The sequence below is a fragment of the Hippocampus guttulatus genome, chromosome 6 (assembly GCF_054856545.1).
Source record: "Hippocampus guttulatus isolate MCC_2025c chromosome 6, RoL_Hgut_1.0, whole genome shotgun sequence".
In the NCBI taxonomy this organism is placed as follows: Eukaryota; Metazoa; Chordata; class Actinopteri; order Syngnathiformes; family Syngnathidae; genus Hippocampus; species Hippocampus guttulatus.
The window spans coordinates 24,577,414-24,593,820 of record NC_141266.1 but is presented as its reverse complement, the minus strand read 5'-3'; the positions used below and the strand labels follow the sequence as shown (position 1 = coordinate 24,593,820).

General features: G+C 49.2%; 3 protein-coding genes across 9 annotated transcripts in view; 2 read left to right on the top strand and 1 right to left on the bottom strand.

Moving 5' to 3' along the window:
• Positions 1-9,700, top strand: part of myh14 (myosin, heavy chain 14, non-muscle) — a 32,005-nt gene extending 22,305 nt beyond the window's left edge. For 5 of the 6 annotated variants that reach the window (XM_086113930.1, XM_086113935.1, XM_086113933.1 and 2 more), the window contains 17 exons: positions 159-303; positions 602-808; positions 894-998; positions 1,098-1,250; positions 1,728-1,976; positions 2,061-2,174; positions 2,403-2,501; positions 2,571-2,783; positions 2,874-3,035; positions 3,130-3,258; positions 3,450-3,538; positions 3,619-3,742; positions 4,143-4,351; positions 4,573-4,681; positions 4,871-5,043; positions 5,197-5,220; positions 5,566-9,700. In XM_086113930.1, the coding sequence (XP_085970056.1) occupies positions 159-303; positions 602-808; positions 894-998; positions 1,098-1,250; positions 1,728-1,976; positions 2,061-2,174; positions 2,403-2,501; positions 2,571-2,783; positions 2,874-3,035; positions 3,130-3,258; positions 3,450-3,538; positions 3,619-3,742; positions 4,143-4,351; positions 4,573-4,681; positions 4,871-5,043; positions 5,197-5,220; positions 5,566-5,761 (2,500 nt within the window). In that variant the 3' untranslated portion in view covers positions 5,762-9,700. The remainder of the gene's footprint in view (positions 1-158; positions 304-601; positions 809-893; positions 999-1,097; positions 1,251-1,727; positions 1,977-2,060; positions 2,175-2,402; positions 2,502-2,570; positions 2,784-2,873; positions 3,036-3,129; positions 3,259-3,449; positions 3,539-3,618; positions 3,743-4,142; positions 4,352-4,572; positions 4,682-4,870; positions 5,044-5,196; positions 5,221-5,565) is intronic. The other variant, XM_086113931.1, reaches the window with a different exon arrangement.
• Positions 9,701-9,750: 50 nt separating this feature from the next.
• c16h19orf85 (chromosome 16 C19orf85 homolog) lies at positions 9,751-12,629 on the bottom strand. The gene is made up of 3 exons (XM_086113936.1): positions 12,546-12,629; positions 11,509-11,698; positions 9,751-11,151 (listed from the first exon to the last, which is right to left on the bottom strand). The coding sequence occupies exons 2-3, from the start codon at positions 11,694-11,696 to the stop codon at positions 10,446-10,448; spliced, it is 894 nt and encodes a 297-aa protein (XP_085970062.1). The 5' UTR covers positions 11,697-11,698; positions 12,546-12,629; the 3' UTR covers positions 9,751-10,445.
• A 1,072-nt stretch (positions 12,630-13,701) lies between these two features.
• LOC147204363 (mpv17-like protein) lies at positions 13,702-16,372 on the top strand. Of its 2 annotated transcripts, XM_086113819.1 has the most exons (4): positions 13,702-14,335; positions 15,744-15,814; positions 15,884-15,913; positions 16,029-16,372. In XM_086113819.1, the coding sequence occupies exons 1-4, from the start codon at positions 14,023-14,025 to the stop codon at positions 16,143-16,145; spliced, it is 531 nt and encodes a 176-aa protein (XP_085969945.1). In that variant the 5' UTR covers positions 13,702-14,022; the 3' UTR covers positions 16,146-16,372. The 2 variants fall into 2 exon arrangements, with proteins under 2 accessions (XP_085969945.1, XP_085969944.1); XM_086113818.1 differs by having other exon boundaries at positions 15,744-15,913.
• The last annotated feature ends 35 nt before the right edge of the window (positions 16,373-16,407 follow it).

Genomic DNA, 16,407 nt, shown 5'->3' with positions numbered 1-16,407 from the left:
AATGTTCCTTTCTAGCTCAGAATGAGATCAGGTGGGGAATATTTTTGAGATGCAAAATGCAGGAGTGGCTTGGAGTCTCCCATGGAAAAGCGAAGCCTGATCAAACCTCAAGCTGGGGCGCGCACGTTTTTAGCGAGCCTTTATCTCCCCCCGCGCAGGTCCCGTCGGGAGGTGGAGTTAAACGACCTCCAGCGTTGCGTGGAAGATGAGACGCGCCGCCACGAGGCCCAGCTGTCGGAGCTCCGAATCAAGCACAGCGCCGTCGTAGACAATCTGCAGGAGCAGCTGGACAACAGCAAGAGGGTGAGAAGGAGAAACGCAAGGGGGACGCCTTTCAAAGCCTCCCGCGCAACAAATCCGGGATCCGCAGAGACCATCGCAAATCCTTTTTTCAAACATTGCGCACACAATAGTATCAAGAGCGCTTTGAAGGAATGACAACAGACTAAAAAAAAATCTCTTCATGAAGAATTTGAATGCGCTTGCTTCAAGCCGTTGGGGATAAAAAAAAATAAATCGATGCGGAAAACAAAGATGAACACGCGGGTTTCACTCTGCACGCGGCGTCATCGGTCGCGTTGCGCTCCGTGCTCCCGTTCAGACGCGCCAGTCGTTGGAGAAGGCCAAGATGGTGCTGGAGGAAGAGAAGCAGAGTTTGAGCACGGAGCTGAAGGGCCTCCAGGCCAGCCGCACCGAGAGCGACCGAGGACGCAAGAGGGCCGAAAGTCAGCTGCAGGAGCTCACCATGCGCCTCACCCAGGCCGACCAAGAGAGGGAGGAAAGGGAGGAGCGAGTGCACAAGCTGCAGGTGAGACCGGCGGACGCCGCCGCCGCGGGCGTTTTGACCGACGACGTCGTCGTCACGTCTTTGCACTCCTTCTGTCTTGTTCCAGAATGAAATTGAGTCGCTCTCCAGCAATTTGTCATCCTTTGACAGCAAATCCCTCCGTCTGTCGAAAGAAGTCAACAGTCTGGAGAGCCAGCTTCATGACTCACAGGTAACGCACACGCTCTCGCACTTTTTTTAGTGGAGGAAATCCTCCCCCCCCCCCCCCCCCCCCCCCCCCCGGCTAATCTTTTTGCTCTCCACCCTCCAGGAGCTCTTGCAGGAGGAGACCCGCCAGAAGTTGGCCCTGGCCGCCAGGGTGCGAGCGCTGGAGGACGAGAGGAACGGACTGACGGAGAGACTGGAGGAGGAAGAGGAGAAAGCCAGGGAGCATTGCCGGCAGATTCAGACTCACACTCAGCAGGTAGGCCGCGCCCGCCCCGCCCCGCCCGACACCTCTTTGTTCGGAGCTCAATTCGGGCTGGTGAAGAGGCACCGTTCCACCGATTTGCTTCACAGGCGTAATTTGACTTCATCAAATCCATTTTCTTCATTGTCATCAATTCAAATGCCATTCATCCATGCCAGCCGCCACGAAAATGTTTTCACGAAAAAAATGCATTCAAAAAGATCTACGTGCCGTATTTTCACGCCGGGTGCTAGCTCCGTGTTTAACACATACACAAGATTGGACACAGGCATGGTGAAACATCGCGTCAACAATCAATTTAAAAAGGCAGCGGGAGCAATTATTGAAGGATTTAACTATGCACTCACGTTATTTGTTTGAATCGATCCTCACTCGCAACTTGAGTCCGGACGTTTTCTGGCCTTGACCGAGGACAAAGTTGTTTATTTCGGAGGCACTCACGCTCGCTTTTCGCCGCCGCGACTCCCCCAGCTGTCGGAGATGCGCAAGCACTCGGAGGAGGTGAACACGGCGGTGGAGAGCGGCGAGGAGACCCGCAGGAAGCTTCAGAGAGAGCTGGACGCCACCGTCCAGAGAGAGAAACAGCGGGAGGAGGAGAAGGAGCGCGTGGAAAGGCAGCGCGAGCGCCTCAGGGAGGAGATCGAGGACATGACTCTGGCCCTGCAGCGGGAGAGGCAGAACTGCACGGCACTGGAGAAGAGGCAGAAGAAGTTCGACCAGGTGGGTTCGGGGCGGGGCCTCGCAATTCCCACGCGGACGCCCTTCCGGATGCCATGCGCATCACCTGCGCCTCTTCTACCGCAGTGTCTGGCCGAGGAGAAGGCGGTGAGCACTCGCCTGGCTGAAGAGAAGGACCGAGCGGAAGCTGACAGTCGAGAAAAGGAGACGCGCTATCTGGCGTTGTCCAGGGCACTACAGGTACGTCGAAGTCGGACCACGGCAAATTTCCCGACCCGCCGCCGATGGCTCAAACTTGACGACGGGTGAACTTGTACTTGAAACGAGAGAGAACGAAAGCGCGTGATGTGACAAAATGGGCCAATTGCTGCTTTTGACAACCTTGGACAGCGAATCTCTTCCGTTACACTTAAGTGCAGCCGATTGCGGGGGGCGGTTCAGGATTTTCATCGCCGTATTTGTGCGTAGGAGGCGCAGGACCAGCGGGAGGAGCTGGAGCGATCCAACAAGCAGCTTCGCCTGGAAATGGAACAGCTCGTCAACCAGCAGGACGACGTGGGAAAGAACGTAAGACTTCGGTCGAAGTCCTTCTTGTCTTTCTTCGGCGAGTCCTCGCGTCACCTTGCGCGCGTGCAGGTCCACGAGCTGGAGAGGACCCGGAGGGCTCTGGAGGCGGAGGCCGAAAGCCTCCGTACCCAGACGCAGGATCTGGAGGAGGAGCTGACGGAGGCGGAGAACTCCAGGCTGAGGCTGGAGGTCACCCTGCAGGCGCTCAAGGCTCAGTTCGAGAGGGAGATCAGCAGCAGTGAGGAGAAGGGCGAGGAGAAGAGGAGGGCCCTGAGCAAGCAGGTCGAGACGGGCAAGCCCACAGGAGCAGACCTCCGGGGGGGGGGGGGGCGTATCTGCGGGGCTGAGTGTGCTCCTTCCTCGTGTTGCCAGGTGAGGGAGCTGGAGATCCAGCTGGAGGAAGAGCGCAGTCAGCGCTCCCAGGCCGTGCTCACCAAGAAGCAGCTGGAAGCCGAGCTGCAGGATTCCGAGGCTCAGGTGGAAACCTCCAGCCGCAGCAAGGAGGAAGCCGTCAAGCATCTGCGGAAGCTGCAGGTAGCAAGCGCTCGCGCTCGCGCCGCACCTTCCCCGCTGTCAACGCGCCACGCCGTCGGGGGGGAAAAAAAACATCTCGGCGGCTTTGTCTCAGAGTCAACTCAAGGAGGCGCTCCGAGAGCTGGATGAGGCCAAGATCACGCGAGACGAGGTCATCGCGCAGTCCAAAGACAACGATAAGAAAATCCAAACGCTGGAGGCCGAAGTCCTGCAGCTCACCGAGGTTTGTCAAACACGCCACCTGGAGGAGGCGCTGGAGGAGAAAAGTCACCTCATCCGTCATTCGGGAGCTGCTCTCGGCCACGGCTCGCGCCCAGACGCGCCAGATGCAGACTCGCGGAAACCATCACACAAATGTGGATGGTTTGTTGTTGTTCCTTCGACTAACCGCGCGGCATCTTTTTGCGTGCGCAGGAGCTGTCCGTATCCGACCGGCAGAGAAGGCAGGCTCAGCAAGAGAGAGACGAAATGGCTGACGACATGGTCAACAACAGCTCCGGGAAGTCCGTCTCACACCGACGCGCCGCGTCAAATTCATGTCGGGCTCGTCGTGTTGTTTGCTAACGGCGCCGCCTTTGTTCAGGTCGGCGCTATTTGAAGAGAAGCGCCGGTTAGAGATGCGAGTCAGCCAACTGGAGGAGGAGCTGGAGGAGGAGCAGACCAATGCTGAGCTCCTGTCGGAGAGACAAAGAAAGATGGCTTTGCAGGTGCGTGCCTTTCAGCCAAAGACGCTCCTTGCCGTTGCCGATGCACTGGCAGCCATTTACGGAATGCCCCAAGTAGTGGGCCACGCAAATTCGGGCTCTCGCAATCAGCCCACACCTCTCCATGACATCACTTGCTAGACTGCGCCCATTAACTCCTTCAGTGCTAGCCAATTCTGGACCAAGTCTGAAAAGACGGTTAAAAACGTCTTTGGGAGTGAATGAGTTAAAGATACACACAAACCAAAAAATTAATGGCAAAACCTCTTTCGTGATGTTTTTAGTCCGGTGTTATTCTTTATTCATAACATTTGATGTTTTTGTTGTTGTTTGGAACGAAATCATGGCAGTTGAATTCATTTTAACGGGGAAAGCCACTTTGCACCTTCCTGCCGTCGTTCAGGTGGAGACGCTGACGGTGCAGCTGCAGGGCGAGAGGACCCTGGCCCAGAAGGCGGAGGCGGCGCGGGAGCAGCTGGAGCGCCACAACAAGGACATGAAGACGCGGCTGGAGGAGCTGGAGGGAACCGTCAGGGGCAAACACCGGCTCAGCGTCGCCGCCTTGGAGACCAAGATCGAATCGATGGAGGAGCAGCTGGAACAGGAGAGACAGTGAGAGACCAAAACACCTCGTTTTGGGGGAGGGGGAGGGTGTTTTTCCTTCTTCTTCCAAGAATCTAGCAACCAACAACTAAATGTTAAATCTATCTATTATTGGAAATGGTGCATTTATATGATTAAAAAAAAGAATAATATGGACTATGAAATTTCTCATCAATACCTCCGATACAGTACATCGATACTAAAATAAAAGTGTTTGTTTTGTCTCTTAGGGAGCGCGCTATTGCCAACAAGTTGGTGAGGAAGACGGAGAAGAAACTGAAGGAGGTGATGATGCAGGCCGAAGACGAGAGGAGGCACGCCGACCAATACAGAGACCAGGTAGACAAGATCTCATCATTGCATACCTTTCATTGAAGAGAAAGCTTTTTGTCGGCGGAGTTTTCACCTCGGAAAGACACCAAACCTCGGTTCATTCCCAAGACCGAGAAGGAGTGAAAATACACCGTCTTCATGTGAGAGCGATTTGCTTTTCCTCTATTCATTCGAATTGCGATCTGTCTGGCGTAGCTGGATAAGTCCATGGTGCGCCTGAGGCAGCTGAAGCGTCAGCTGGAAGAAGTGGAGGAGGAGAACTCGCGCTCCAACGCGCAGAAGAGGAAGCTGCAGCGAGAACTGGAGGAGCTGACGGAAAACAGCCAAAGCAGGATGCGTGAGATCACCACCCTGCGCAACCAGCTCAGGTAGGCGCGGCGGCCGTGCTCCCGCCATGCCGGCGCCATTTCACTTGACCCTTGACCATCATTTTACTTTTGCTTTGCTCTGTTTGCTTCCGTTTGTGTTCACCTAACACTGTCCCATCTGTGCCCATCTGTCCACGTCACACCAACACTCAGCGTCCCTGAATGGAGACCAGAGCAGTAGGTCATTGTGTTTTTTGCTCTTCGTCTTTTTGGAGTTTTTTTTTCTGTCCATGTCTAAACCTGTGCGTGTGTGTGCATGTGTGTAAACCATGTTTTGTTACCGTTTGTGGATTTAATGTACCGGTATTTATTTTATCCCATTGGCATATACCACTTTTTTTTTTTTTTTTGGCAGGGGTGGGTAAACGTTTGTGCAGTGGGATACATTATAGTCCAATGTCGTGTACTTTTAGTTCGTTATTGGGACAAAATGCTTTTAACCGACTCCCGAGGCGTTTTGGGCGTATATTGTTGATGCGGCGTACGCAGCCACATGCCGTACTAATTAAGTCGATTGTGCAGACGTACTCCGTTGCCGCTGACGATGCGCGGACGGCGAGCTCTGGTGGACGAGTACTCGTTGGACAACTCGGATTCGGAGGAGCCGCCCGCCTCGCCCACGCCCTCCCTGGGAACGCCCCGAACCCCGACCCCGTCCTCGGAGCACAGCCTGGACCCGAACCCGCCGCCCTACAGCGTCAACAACCTACACCAATGATGTACCACACATACACACGCAACACTAGTTTAGGATACAGTCAATGAATTGCTCAAGGAAGTTGCTTTTTTTTCCCCCCCTTTCAACAAGTGCAAACAAAAGAGATTTTACGGATTTATTTATTTTTTAACCTTCCAATGCAATATGTAACATTCGAAATGACATCATGATGCAGCTTCAACTTTCACATTTGAATCAGCTGCACAGCGTAAAGGTGTAGAACTAGACGACCCTTACACTGTATCATGGGTGGGCAACCTTTTGCTATCCGGGGCCAAATTGAAATTATGAAGGGGAAAAAAAAATCGACTGCATTCCACCAAATAGTAGCCGCCCTTCTAATAAAAGCCTCCCTCAATTTAGATGCCTCACTTTTTCATCTTGATTTAAAAAAAAAAAAAAAGCTTGTATCAATGGCGTTGTAATGAATTTGGCTGCTGTTGCTAACCAAAAACGCAGCCCCTACAGTGGGGTGGAATAAATCAAAACGGCTGTTGTAGTGACTCCACAATGTTGTGGGCGTCCCCCTACCCTGTCATAAAAGGGTGCTCAATGTGCACCTTGAAGGGTCCAATGCCTTGTCAGTGGAGCGCTAAACTCCTTTTGCGCTCCTTGAACAGGCTGCGTATTGGGACCCTTAAAACGGGGACCGTTTCCAGGCCAATCGTGTACCTTAGGGTACAATTGGGTCACAGGCGCATCGGACTCCGGGGAACTAAAACACTCAAACCATGAAGACCCGATGACGAAAGATACTCAGCATGGCGTACTGCAATGCATCGTGGGAGTTCTGAAAAGCGCACAAGCGACAGCGAACGGTCAACACTTCGTTTGAACGGCATTCGGTTGCCCATCCCCTGGTGCCGATGACTGTAGGCGCCATACATTTGGACCGAACACTTGTTTATACCCTCATGTGACAAAAAAAAAGTCGAAACGTGGTCCCTTTGCTAGTTTCCACTATTTCAGTTCCTTTAGCACTTATTTGTTGCTCGGGGTTCCGTTGCGAAGAAGAAAATTGAAGCGCTGCCCTTTTTTTTTCCAGACAGTGTAGGAGACCCTCCTTCTATCTCCGGGCCACTATTTATTTTTGATTGAATTATTTGTTTTTTTCCAGATTTGATTTGCACGCAGAGCCGGCGCGTAACTCACCAGCCACATGTTGCCCACCCCTGATGTTCCCATGACAAAAATAAAAGGGCTGCCGCAGAGTGACAAATTAGACAATCCATTTGCGTGAGCCAGATATTTGATTCAACGTGTGAATTTGACCTCTTGCGTGACGGAATATGTCTCTAGGTCACGCCGTGTGACTTTTTACAAGGGTCATTTGCATAGCGACCGCCCGATGTGCTGACACGGCGGGGGAATTTGCCCGCCGGCTGCCATCCACCCGTGAACAAGTAGCTCGCAAACGCTACCTCACGCCAAACAGGTTGTCGAATCGTTCCGCGGCGGGTGTAATTTATTTGTGCAAAACTCTCGAGTCGTTTGAATTTCTCTAATTTATATCAAGCTAAATATGTTGATGCTTCTTTTTACTGTACAAACATTTACTGTCTGTCACAGGGGAGGCAGTTTTCTACCCCAAATATTTTAATCCAAAGCAAAACACTTTGCGGGGGTGGGGGCGAGGGGGGGGGGGTCTTGTTTTGTTTTTAAACTGAGGAACGCATTTTATTTGGACGGTTGTCTGAGTATTGTTTACTGCTTTACATTTGAACCGAAATGACAGCTGCTGCGTGGATGAGAAAAGGGACGAAAGGTCGTAGGAGAGAGTAGAAAAAGATCGGCTCTCATCCGGCGTTGCTTTTGGATGAATTCCCTTCTAGATAAAATGAATATTGTAGGTTGAGTTGAAAAGAAAAAAAATCGAGGCAACAAGTTAATACAAGTTAGGAATAACCTTTTATGTTAACCTTGGCAAGCATCCAAACTCATGTTTCCTCTTCTTGTTCCTTTTCGGGGATATTTCAGTCACATTTTGTACACTGTTTACATGCGTGTGCCCGATGGAGACATTTGGACACAATTGGCACCATTGGAATATGCGTCGTAAATGGGGACGGTGGGGCGGGCGCATTAATTCGGAATATCTAGGGCTCGGAATGATACATATCGCATCGGGTATATGAGATATGTCTCACTTGTAACGTCCACGGAAACTGACAGGTTTCGGAAACTAATGGGATGAACATGAAATGAAAATGGTGGACTTGCAGGACTTGAAATGATGACGAGCTGATCTCTTGTGCCACACCGAGCTCCTCATACGGCTGCTAAACCTGGAAAACAAACTTGCTCAAATCACGTCATAAAAGCCTGCCTTTTGCATCAGTGAAGCTCCAAATCGGATGAACTAGTGTCAAAGTGATTTTATTTTATTTTTTTCTAAAATGACCTCTTAAGCGAAACGAAGTTAGCATTAGCTTCGGACGCGAAAGGTTTCAAGATGCAGAAAGTGCTTTTTTTGCCCACGCTCAAATGTTTCTGGAATTGTTGTCAATGTTTGGACTGTGGAGAAAGTATATACACTGACCCGTCTTTATGTTTACCAAAATGAAGGATGCACTGGACCAGTTCAGTAGAAGACAAGTTTGCCTTTTAATCAAGAGTTGACGTTAGATCTGTGCGAAGCTAGCATGAGCAATGATGGTTTTGCCTCAAATGAGAGCTACCAGACAACGAAAGGATTACATTTGAACCAATCAATGATTCTTTTTAGGGTTTTCTTTTTGCCTTTACACACCACCCACAATGGATTTGATGTGTCGACTTTAAGCTTTGATGGATACGGAAAATGTCTGCCGCCTAGCCCTTTTGTGTCGAGTCCATTTTCAGGGGCTGCTTTGACATAATTATCAAAGTAACTGAAAGCCCTTTGTCGTTACCGATTTCAAGCGCCACTTGACGCTTGTTTGCGGCTCTTACTGCCTTCACCTTTGTCTCCAGTAAAGAAGGCGCCTGGCCTGCTCTCCCGCTGGGTTGAGATGAGGTGAGGAGGCCGGAGTTGCCTTCCGCTCGGAGTACAATTGCGTCATTGTAAATGCAAATGCCACAGTCAATCACGTGGTGGTGCTTTTGTTTCACATTGCTTGTGGTGCGTAAAGGCAAAATCATTAAACGTGCGTTACGCTACGCTAACAACAGTGTGTTACGCTACGCTAACAACAGGCTCGCAACGAATCACAGCTGCCAGACAACTGAAGGATCGCGTTTTGAACCAATCAATGACTTGTTAGGATATCCGTCCTTGCGCATCACCACAACGGATCAAAACAAACAAACAATATTGATGGTTTATCGACGATTAGGCGGTTTGGCAAAGATACGATATTACATTTTACATTTTGGTTTTTGGCTTGCGCAAATGCCAAGACGACTGGTTTGAGATCGGGTGACTGCAATATTCCTTTTATTTGCTTTCAAAATGTCCACAATTGCATTTTTACAGTAACCGTAAATGCTGAATGTTTTATTTCATAGTCCCTCGTGACGGTGTGGAAAAACAAAATGATCAAAACTCTCGGCTCTCCAAATAGCTGGACCTAACCGTAAAACACACACTAATGAGTTTTTGATTTGTCTGTTTGTTTTTAAGTGCTTTTTCTGGCAATATGCAAATGACTTGTGTGTTGTGTAACGGCTGCACCTTGCACATCAGCGGCGGGTGGAATTGTCCATATCGGCATCGACTGTTGGTGAACACGCGTGCGTTCACGAGCCCCAAAGTTGAATTGTGGAACGCCACAAAGCTCTGTTCGGTCGAGGCAAGCTGATTCTCAAAGGTGTTTTGCTTCTACTTTTCTCACTTATGGTTTGCTCATGGCTACTGTGCAACTTGAAACATTGTTTTGTTTTGGTTTTGTTTGTTAATGATGCTGTAAAAGAAAAGATATCTGTCCGGGGTCCACTTTTAATATATGTTGTTGGTTTTCACTTTGCTGCATCTGTGCTTTATTTCTCACACACGCACAAAACAACAAAAGTTCTAAATGGATCATTTATTTGATCAGCCAGTTCCATTTTTTGCTCTCAGCATTTTGTTACATTTAACACGTAATACAGTAATCCCTCGTTTATCGCGGTTAATCGGGACCAAAACCAACCGCGATAAACGGAAATCCGCGAAGTAGCGTCCAATTAACAAACAGTTTTTTTTAAAGTCCGCAAACGGTCCTTCAGACCGTTCATCTCAAACTGATGCCCGCTCCGGTTGAGGTACTGCCGACAGCACCAAGCGACGGAGTAGCACGCTGGATGGTTTCGTTCCCATGGTATATGCGTGCATTCACGTTTACTTTGGCGACGCTTAATTCAGTGACTGTTGCCGTTCTCATTGCGGAGACTTTTTTTTTTAGAAAAGTGGTGTGAGATTTGGAAATACACGCTCACATCATTCATCTTCCATTTGCCGATTTTGCTGACGACGAACGCCTTGATGACGAAAACTTCATTATAACGACCAGATTTTTCTCACCAAATGGTTTCACGTTTTATAAAATCACTTTTCCTTCATATTGACAATTTGTCATTGACGTGTTTGTATTGTCTCACGTGTTCCTCCGTAGTTGGCGGCCGTTTCATTGGAACTGGTTAACAAGGAACTCCCCCGTTAGACATACAGATTCACGATGACCCTCGAGGTATGACGACCTCATGTAAAGAAACTTAACAGATCTTTTTATGGGGTGTAAACACCATGGTGGTAAAGCGTGTTAAAAGCTGCACATTCGGGTGACTCGCTGTCCATGAGGATGTCGGTGAACATCAATTGGTCTTCGTGAGGCGGCGTCGCGATGTGGCGAAGTGAGGCTTCCAGAGGCGGGGCCCAAAAAGACTGTGCCACGCCCCCCGTTGACATCTTGTGTTGGCAGCCGGACAGCACGGGAACTGGTTCGGGGATGGCATAGTCTCGGTCTTTGGGTAAATCCGTTACGATTGGTCCGCTGTCGCCGCCGAGGCCGCATCCACCGTCTCCGTCCTCGCTTTTCGAAAAGTGACCCGTGTGATGAATGGCACCGTCGTCCACAGAGAACAGATCCATAATGTCCTCCCAGTCGCTCTCGGCGATATCGGCCAAATTGCGAGGGTCACCGGGGATGTCGAACATTTGCGCGGCATCAAAGGACAACGGCGAAAGCGGTGGCACGAAGGAGGGAGAGATGGGGGCACCGTCTTCAGAATCGTCCTTAGGGAAGAACGTTTCACCTGCGGGACATGTTGAGGACCTGTTGCGTTGTTCCTTTGTCCCGCTTTCGACTTCCTGGGCGTCACTGTGGTTGCGGCCGTCCGAGCGGTCGCATGACGGCTCGGCCGTTGACTCCGCCTCCTTCAAGTAGAGAGTGGACGCGAGGCGGCGATTGGCCGCCTCGATGTCAGCAAACTTCCTGTTTGCGTGCGAAAGGACATGTCAGATTCACCTCAAAACAATGCCCTCACTTAAATGTACGCCGTGCGCCCATTTGTTGCCGGGTGAATCGTCAACTTTTGACAAAACGCCTCCCTCACAAAGGTGCCGAACCCCAATTAACTTCCGAGCGACCTGTAATCAGTTGCCGTGACCCCATTAGTTGCAGCATGAGGCGTTCACTGGTGGAATAAACGGACCCTCCAAATAGCCACGGTGCCGCACTTCGTCATCTTCTACTTGTGATCACCGAATACCTCCCGTAAATAAACACGGGCCAATTTGTTGCCAGGAGGGTCATCCACTTCAAGACAAATAAATGCCTCACTCAACACACCTCTGTATCATGTTGTGCAGGAAGCGGCGGTGGTTGACCTGCCGCTTGGAGGGGCGGTTCCTGCGGGGCTTCTGGAGGGTCCTCATCATGTGACCCGCCGCCGATGTGACAAACGTGTACAGGTCCCGACCCCGAGGAGCCCCTCGCTCCGGCCCAGGCTCCAGTGGCAGCGACGCGGATGCTTGCATGCCTTGGACATCAGACCCAAGCAAACAAAGCAGTGAGAAACTGTCCTTCTAGTCATGCTTGCAGTTGGCGTTGAATTTCAAGACACAGTATTTCCTGTCCTGGGGAAGGGGATGGGGGCGGGGTCCAAACTTTCTCACATACAGGAAACGGAGGTGCCCAAGTCCAGTCCTCGAGAGAGGGAGATCTTGCACCATCCTTGTTTTTCTATTTTTGGGGGGTGGGGGGGGGTTGCAAAAGTTTTTTTTAATGAATTTATATCAGTCATAATGCGATTGCATGAAATCCGGATGTTTTAGTCTGAATTATACCCAAATATAACACGCACGAAATCCGTTAAGTAAAAAAAACAAAAAAAACAATGAGCACTAAAGTAAACTGAGACTGACAAAAGCAACAGCACATAAAATGTACTGAAACCAACCAATGAAAATCAGGTATTGTGTTATTTTTGTGGTCCGCAAGAAATATCTTCCAAAAAATAATAGTCTTATAGTTGGGTCAGTACTAGCGTTAGCATCAGGATATTTTAGTTGTAAATATATTAGCTGGTGTGTTTGTCCTTCATCATGTTGGACGACCCTTTCTGACACGAGGCAGCACGTTTCACTTTTGCCTGGAGGCACTTGAGATTTCTTGACCGTTTGAAGACACCCAGTGCAGGGGGAAGCAAAGCAGCCCCAGAACCTCACTCTGCCTGCTTTTGTGGCTTGTCAATATGCATTTCAGTGCCACCCTTCAGTTTTTTTAATCTTCTGTTCATTTCCATTCACCCCCATCAAAAGTTTCCAACAATGAAAATTCCCAAATTTTGCAACCTCAAATTAGAGGAACGAGTTAAAAATCCAAACCTGTCCTTTTCCTTCTTGTCTTCTTCCTCCAAACGAGCGACGAGGTGGCCCTGTCGAAGGCGTCCGTCACTGTGAGAGCATGCGCGTGTTTTCTGAACCCAAGTCAAGTGACATCCGCGCAAATGATGCCCTTCCTTTTTCTATGACCACCCCACGCCCCCGGCGCCCCAGCATTCAGAATCGAATCCCACTTGCTCAGAGCCCTACACCAAAACCAGGCAATTATCGGAGGAGTCAAACCATGGACACGCATCCACCATTGTGTCACGCACAAAAGGCCGCTTGCCCTGCAAAACCGCTGCGCACTTCTTAATTGAACCGCTTAAACCGTCATGCTCATTAGCGCATTCTCAGAGGGAAGAGCCTACGTGGTTGCTAGTGCCTTAATTGACCCGTACCAGACGTGCAAGCACCTTCCAAGGCGGGGCCATTTTGGACAAAGTGGACGGACAATGAAGGGCAATTACTCGATTGGAAGAAAACTGGCTTGAGCGAAAACACTCCCGCTCCAAAGTGGAAGAGAAGTAGAAGTACATGTTTGTGTCAAAAGAACTGCGACCGTAACAACAGCTCCAAAAGCGTGGCGCCGCCTCCGCCATGCTTTTGGGGCTGTTTTGAGTGAGCTAAAGTCGAGTGTTGAACTCAGTGGCAGCACAACGCCCTCGTGCTTTTGCTCAGGGATGGCGCTACACTCGGGCTAACTGGGGCGATAGCCTGATCAGATATCTGTGTAGCCTCAGTGAAGCCTCTCCAACATGATATTTAAAATATATCAATTTTTTTTTTCAGTCAAGCCCCTCTCTAGCCCTAGGTGAACAGCTGAACTTTATTTGGGGATAATTAAAATGGTGTCAGGTGTGTGTTGATTCTCATTTAACGTGTTTGAATGTGACTGGTCAATTCTCAACATAGTCCATTTTATGGGCAGCATGGAGAAAACGACACCGCACGTCGAACTTCCTTCCACTTCTCGAGCTTGACTGTTTTGAAGGTCTATTTTGAGCGTCACACGTGAGGCCGCGAGAGGCAGCTCCATTTTTGTCTTCAGCTCTTACACGGTGGCAAGAGTTCTCTTTCTGCTAAGTCACTCAAGCGCTTCAGAATGACTTTAAAAGCACAGAATGCGTGCGCTTTGACTCACAGCAAACTTTGTAACTGTCGTGAACTTTAAGTAGCTCGCGTTACTCTTTTTTCTTTTTTTTATCAGATCATTGCAGCAAGCTGACATGTTATCGCGGGGGAGAATGGTTGAACTTTGACCCAGTGAGAAGGGCCTCCGAGATTGATTTCAGCTCCTCCTCGTCCAACAGAGTCGTGGGAAGGAGTCTCTCCGGGCCGAGGAAGTTGGCAGAGGAGCCGTGTCGGGACCTTAAGAAAGCAAGGATTGTGGAATTTCGACCTCCTCAGTTCAGAATTATTTTCAAATCTGGGATTTCATTCCAATCGGTCCCCTCTTACTGTTTGTAAGCTTTTGAACATGAACAGGGCCCGGGCTGCATTCAGGGCCCACCCGTACATCAGCAACGTGGTCGGCTACACGGCGCTGTTCTCCTGCGCCGACCTTTTCCAGCAGCGCGCGTCGCGCCGCCGAGACCGCTCCGCCGGCGTGGACTGGCGCCAGACAGCCCGCGTGGCCACCGTGGGCTTCTGTTTCCACGCCAACTTTAACTACCGGTGGCTGCGCTGGCTGGAAAGGATGCTGCCTGGGGGCGGGGTCAAGGCGGTGACGGGCAAGGTGGTGGTGGATCAGCTGGTGGCCGCCCCGCTCACCATCAGCGCCTTTTATATTGGTGAGTTGCCGATTGAAATCATCTTCTTTTGTTCAGTTCAAACAGTCACTCTGGTAAGTGATAACAGTGATTTTGTTTTTGTCGCTTCAATTCAATGGACATAGACCTGCTCCTACGTGTTCGCACACCTTGGCCACCAGGAGGAAGTATAATACAGATATAAGGATATACAGTACAGCAAACCCTCGCTATAACGCGGTTCTTCTTTCACTGCTGTTTCACGGATTTTTTTTTTTAGTGCCATTTTTTTGTTGTTTGAAGAGTGCATTCTGTTCTGTATCCAGATTGGCTAAAGGACTGTAGACCAATGTCAACAGTCTTGGCACCTCATCTCTGTAAATCTTGCAAAAATTACAAACAAAACAGTTTTTGATCACTGGCTTCATTCTGTAGTACAGTATTGTATGATAATTGTAAAAAGAAAGTCGACCGTAATTGTCTTTGATTTCTTTTTCATTACTCCTACATTTCTGTTTAGAAGGCGAAACGGTATGTGGCCATGACTAATGTGTGTTTTATGTTGTTGAGATGCTGAAGGTATGTTGTACATTGCGTCATTGTCTATTTTTGTCAGTGTTCACCAGCGATGGACGCCCTGGGTGGATAATAAAGGCTGTTGAACATTGGTCGCCTCGTCAAGTCTTTCTAAACTAAGAAGAAAACCTTCAGGAGTAGTTCCAGCACACTGACTACTTCACTGATTTCTGCTCTTGCAGGTTCTTTTTGGAACGTAACCACCGCGATAATGGAGGGTTCGCTGTACAGGACTTGACATGGAGTGGGTCAAACTTGCTTCAGTCAGCTGTAGTAATAATACTGTACTGCTCATTCTTCGCAGAGGACAAAGCCAGGATTTCCTTAACTTGGGCCTTTTTATTCATTGGCCAGTGGGATTGTTATGGTTACGCCCAGTCAATTCTGCCTCGCAACAGCATAGCGGTGACTTGGGGGAAAAAAATCCAGACGGGTTTGCACTGCTGCAACTGTTGGATTTTTTAAAAACATTCCATACGTCAGGCATTGTCAGTAACTTTTTTCTGCGTTCAGTATTTTCCAACATTACTGCTGGGAAGCAATCATGCACAACAAGTCAAAATGGCATAAAATAAGGTCTTTTAATTTTGTATTTTGCATTGTGCTTTAAATAGCTGTGTCCATAATTCATAGTACAGTATTTGATATCATCCGATCTCGAACAATGGTCGCCTGTCTCGGATCCACCACCAGTCATCCCAACAATTTGTCAATCATGTGTTGGTTCTTCCTGCGATTGGCTGGCAACCGGTTCAGGGTGTCCCCCGCCGACTGCCCGAAGAAAGTTGGGACCACCAGCACCCACCGCGACCCTTGTGAGGATAAGCAGATCGGAAAATGGATGCATGAATGTGTTGGTTCTTCCTCCTTTCAGGTTTGAGTTTCCTCGAAAACAAAGATAATCTTTTTCAAGATTGTAAAGAGAAATTCTGGACGTCTTACAAGGTACACATTTCAATTTTGGTGGTAATTGTACAGTGCTCTAAAATCAATGCTATTTATGTCTTTCTTCAGACTGGTGTGGTGTTCTGGTCGACAATGCAGGTGAGATCTCATTGGTTGCTCACCTACTGTCAAAGATAGATTTCAAGCTTCAGCTTTAACTTTAGTTACTCCCCCCCGCCCTCGACCATCATCATGATCATTATCACCATCCCAGGCTGTGAACTTTTCCCTGGTCCCCCCCATGGCTCGGACGGTGTTCCTTGGGGGAGTCGCCCTCGTGTTCACCATTTTCCTGTGTCACCTCCGACAGCAGGACCACAAACTGGAATGAATTTTCGCCAACTTTTGTACTCAATGGCCATCTACTGCACTGTTGTCATTTTTTTTCTTCAAGATTTTAATAGCGTGTCGAATGAAATTTCAGACCATTCTAATCAGAATTCTAATGAGATTGTCACGTGTGATTAAAGCCCCATTTTAATTGTCATATGGGTTGTTTACCATTGATGATTTCTTCTATTTTGTTGGTGCTGCATAGATGAATTTGAAAGTGTAATATCAGAGGCTGTTGTAAACGATAAGTGTTTCTTATA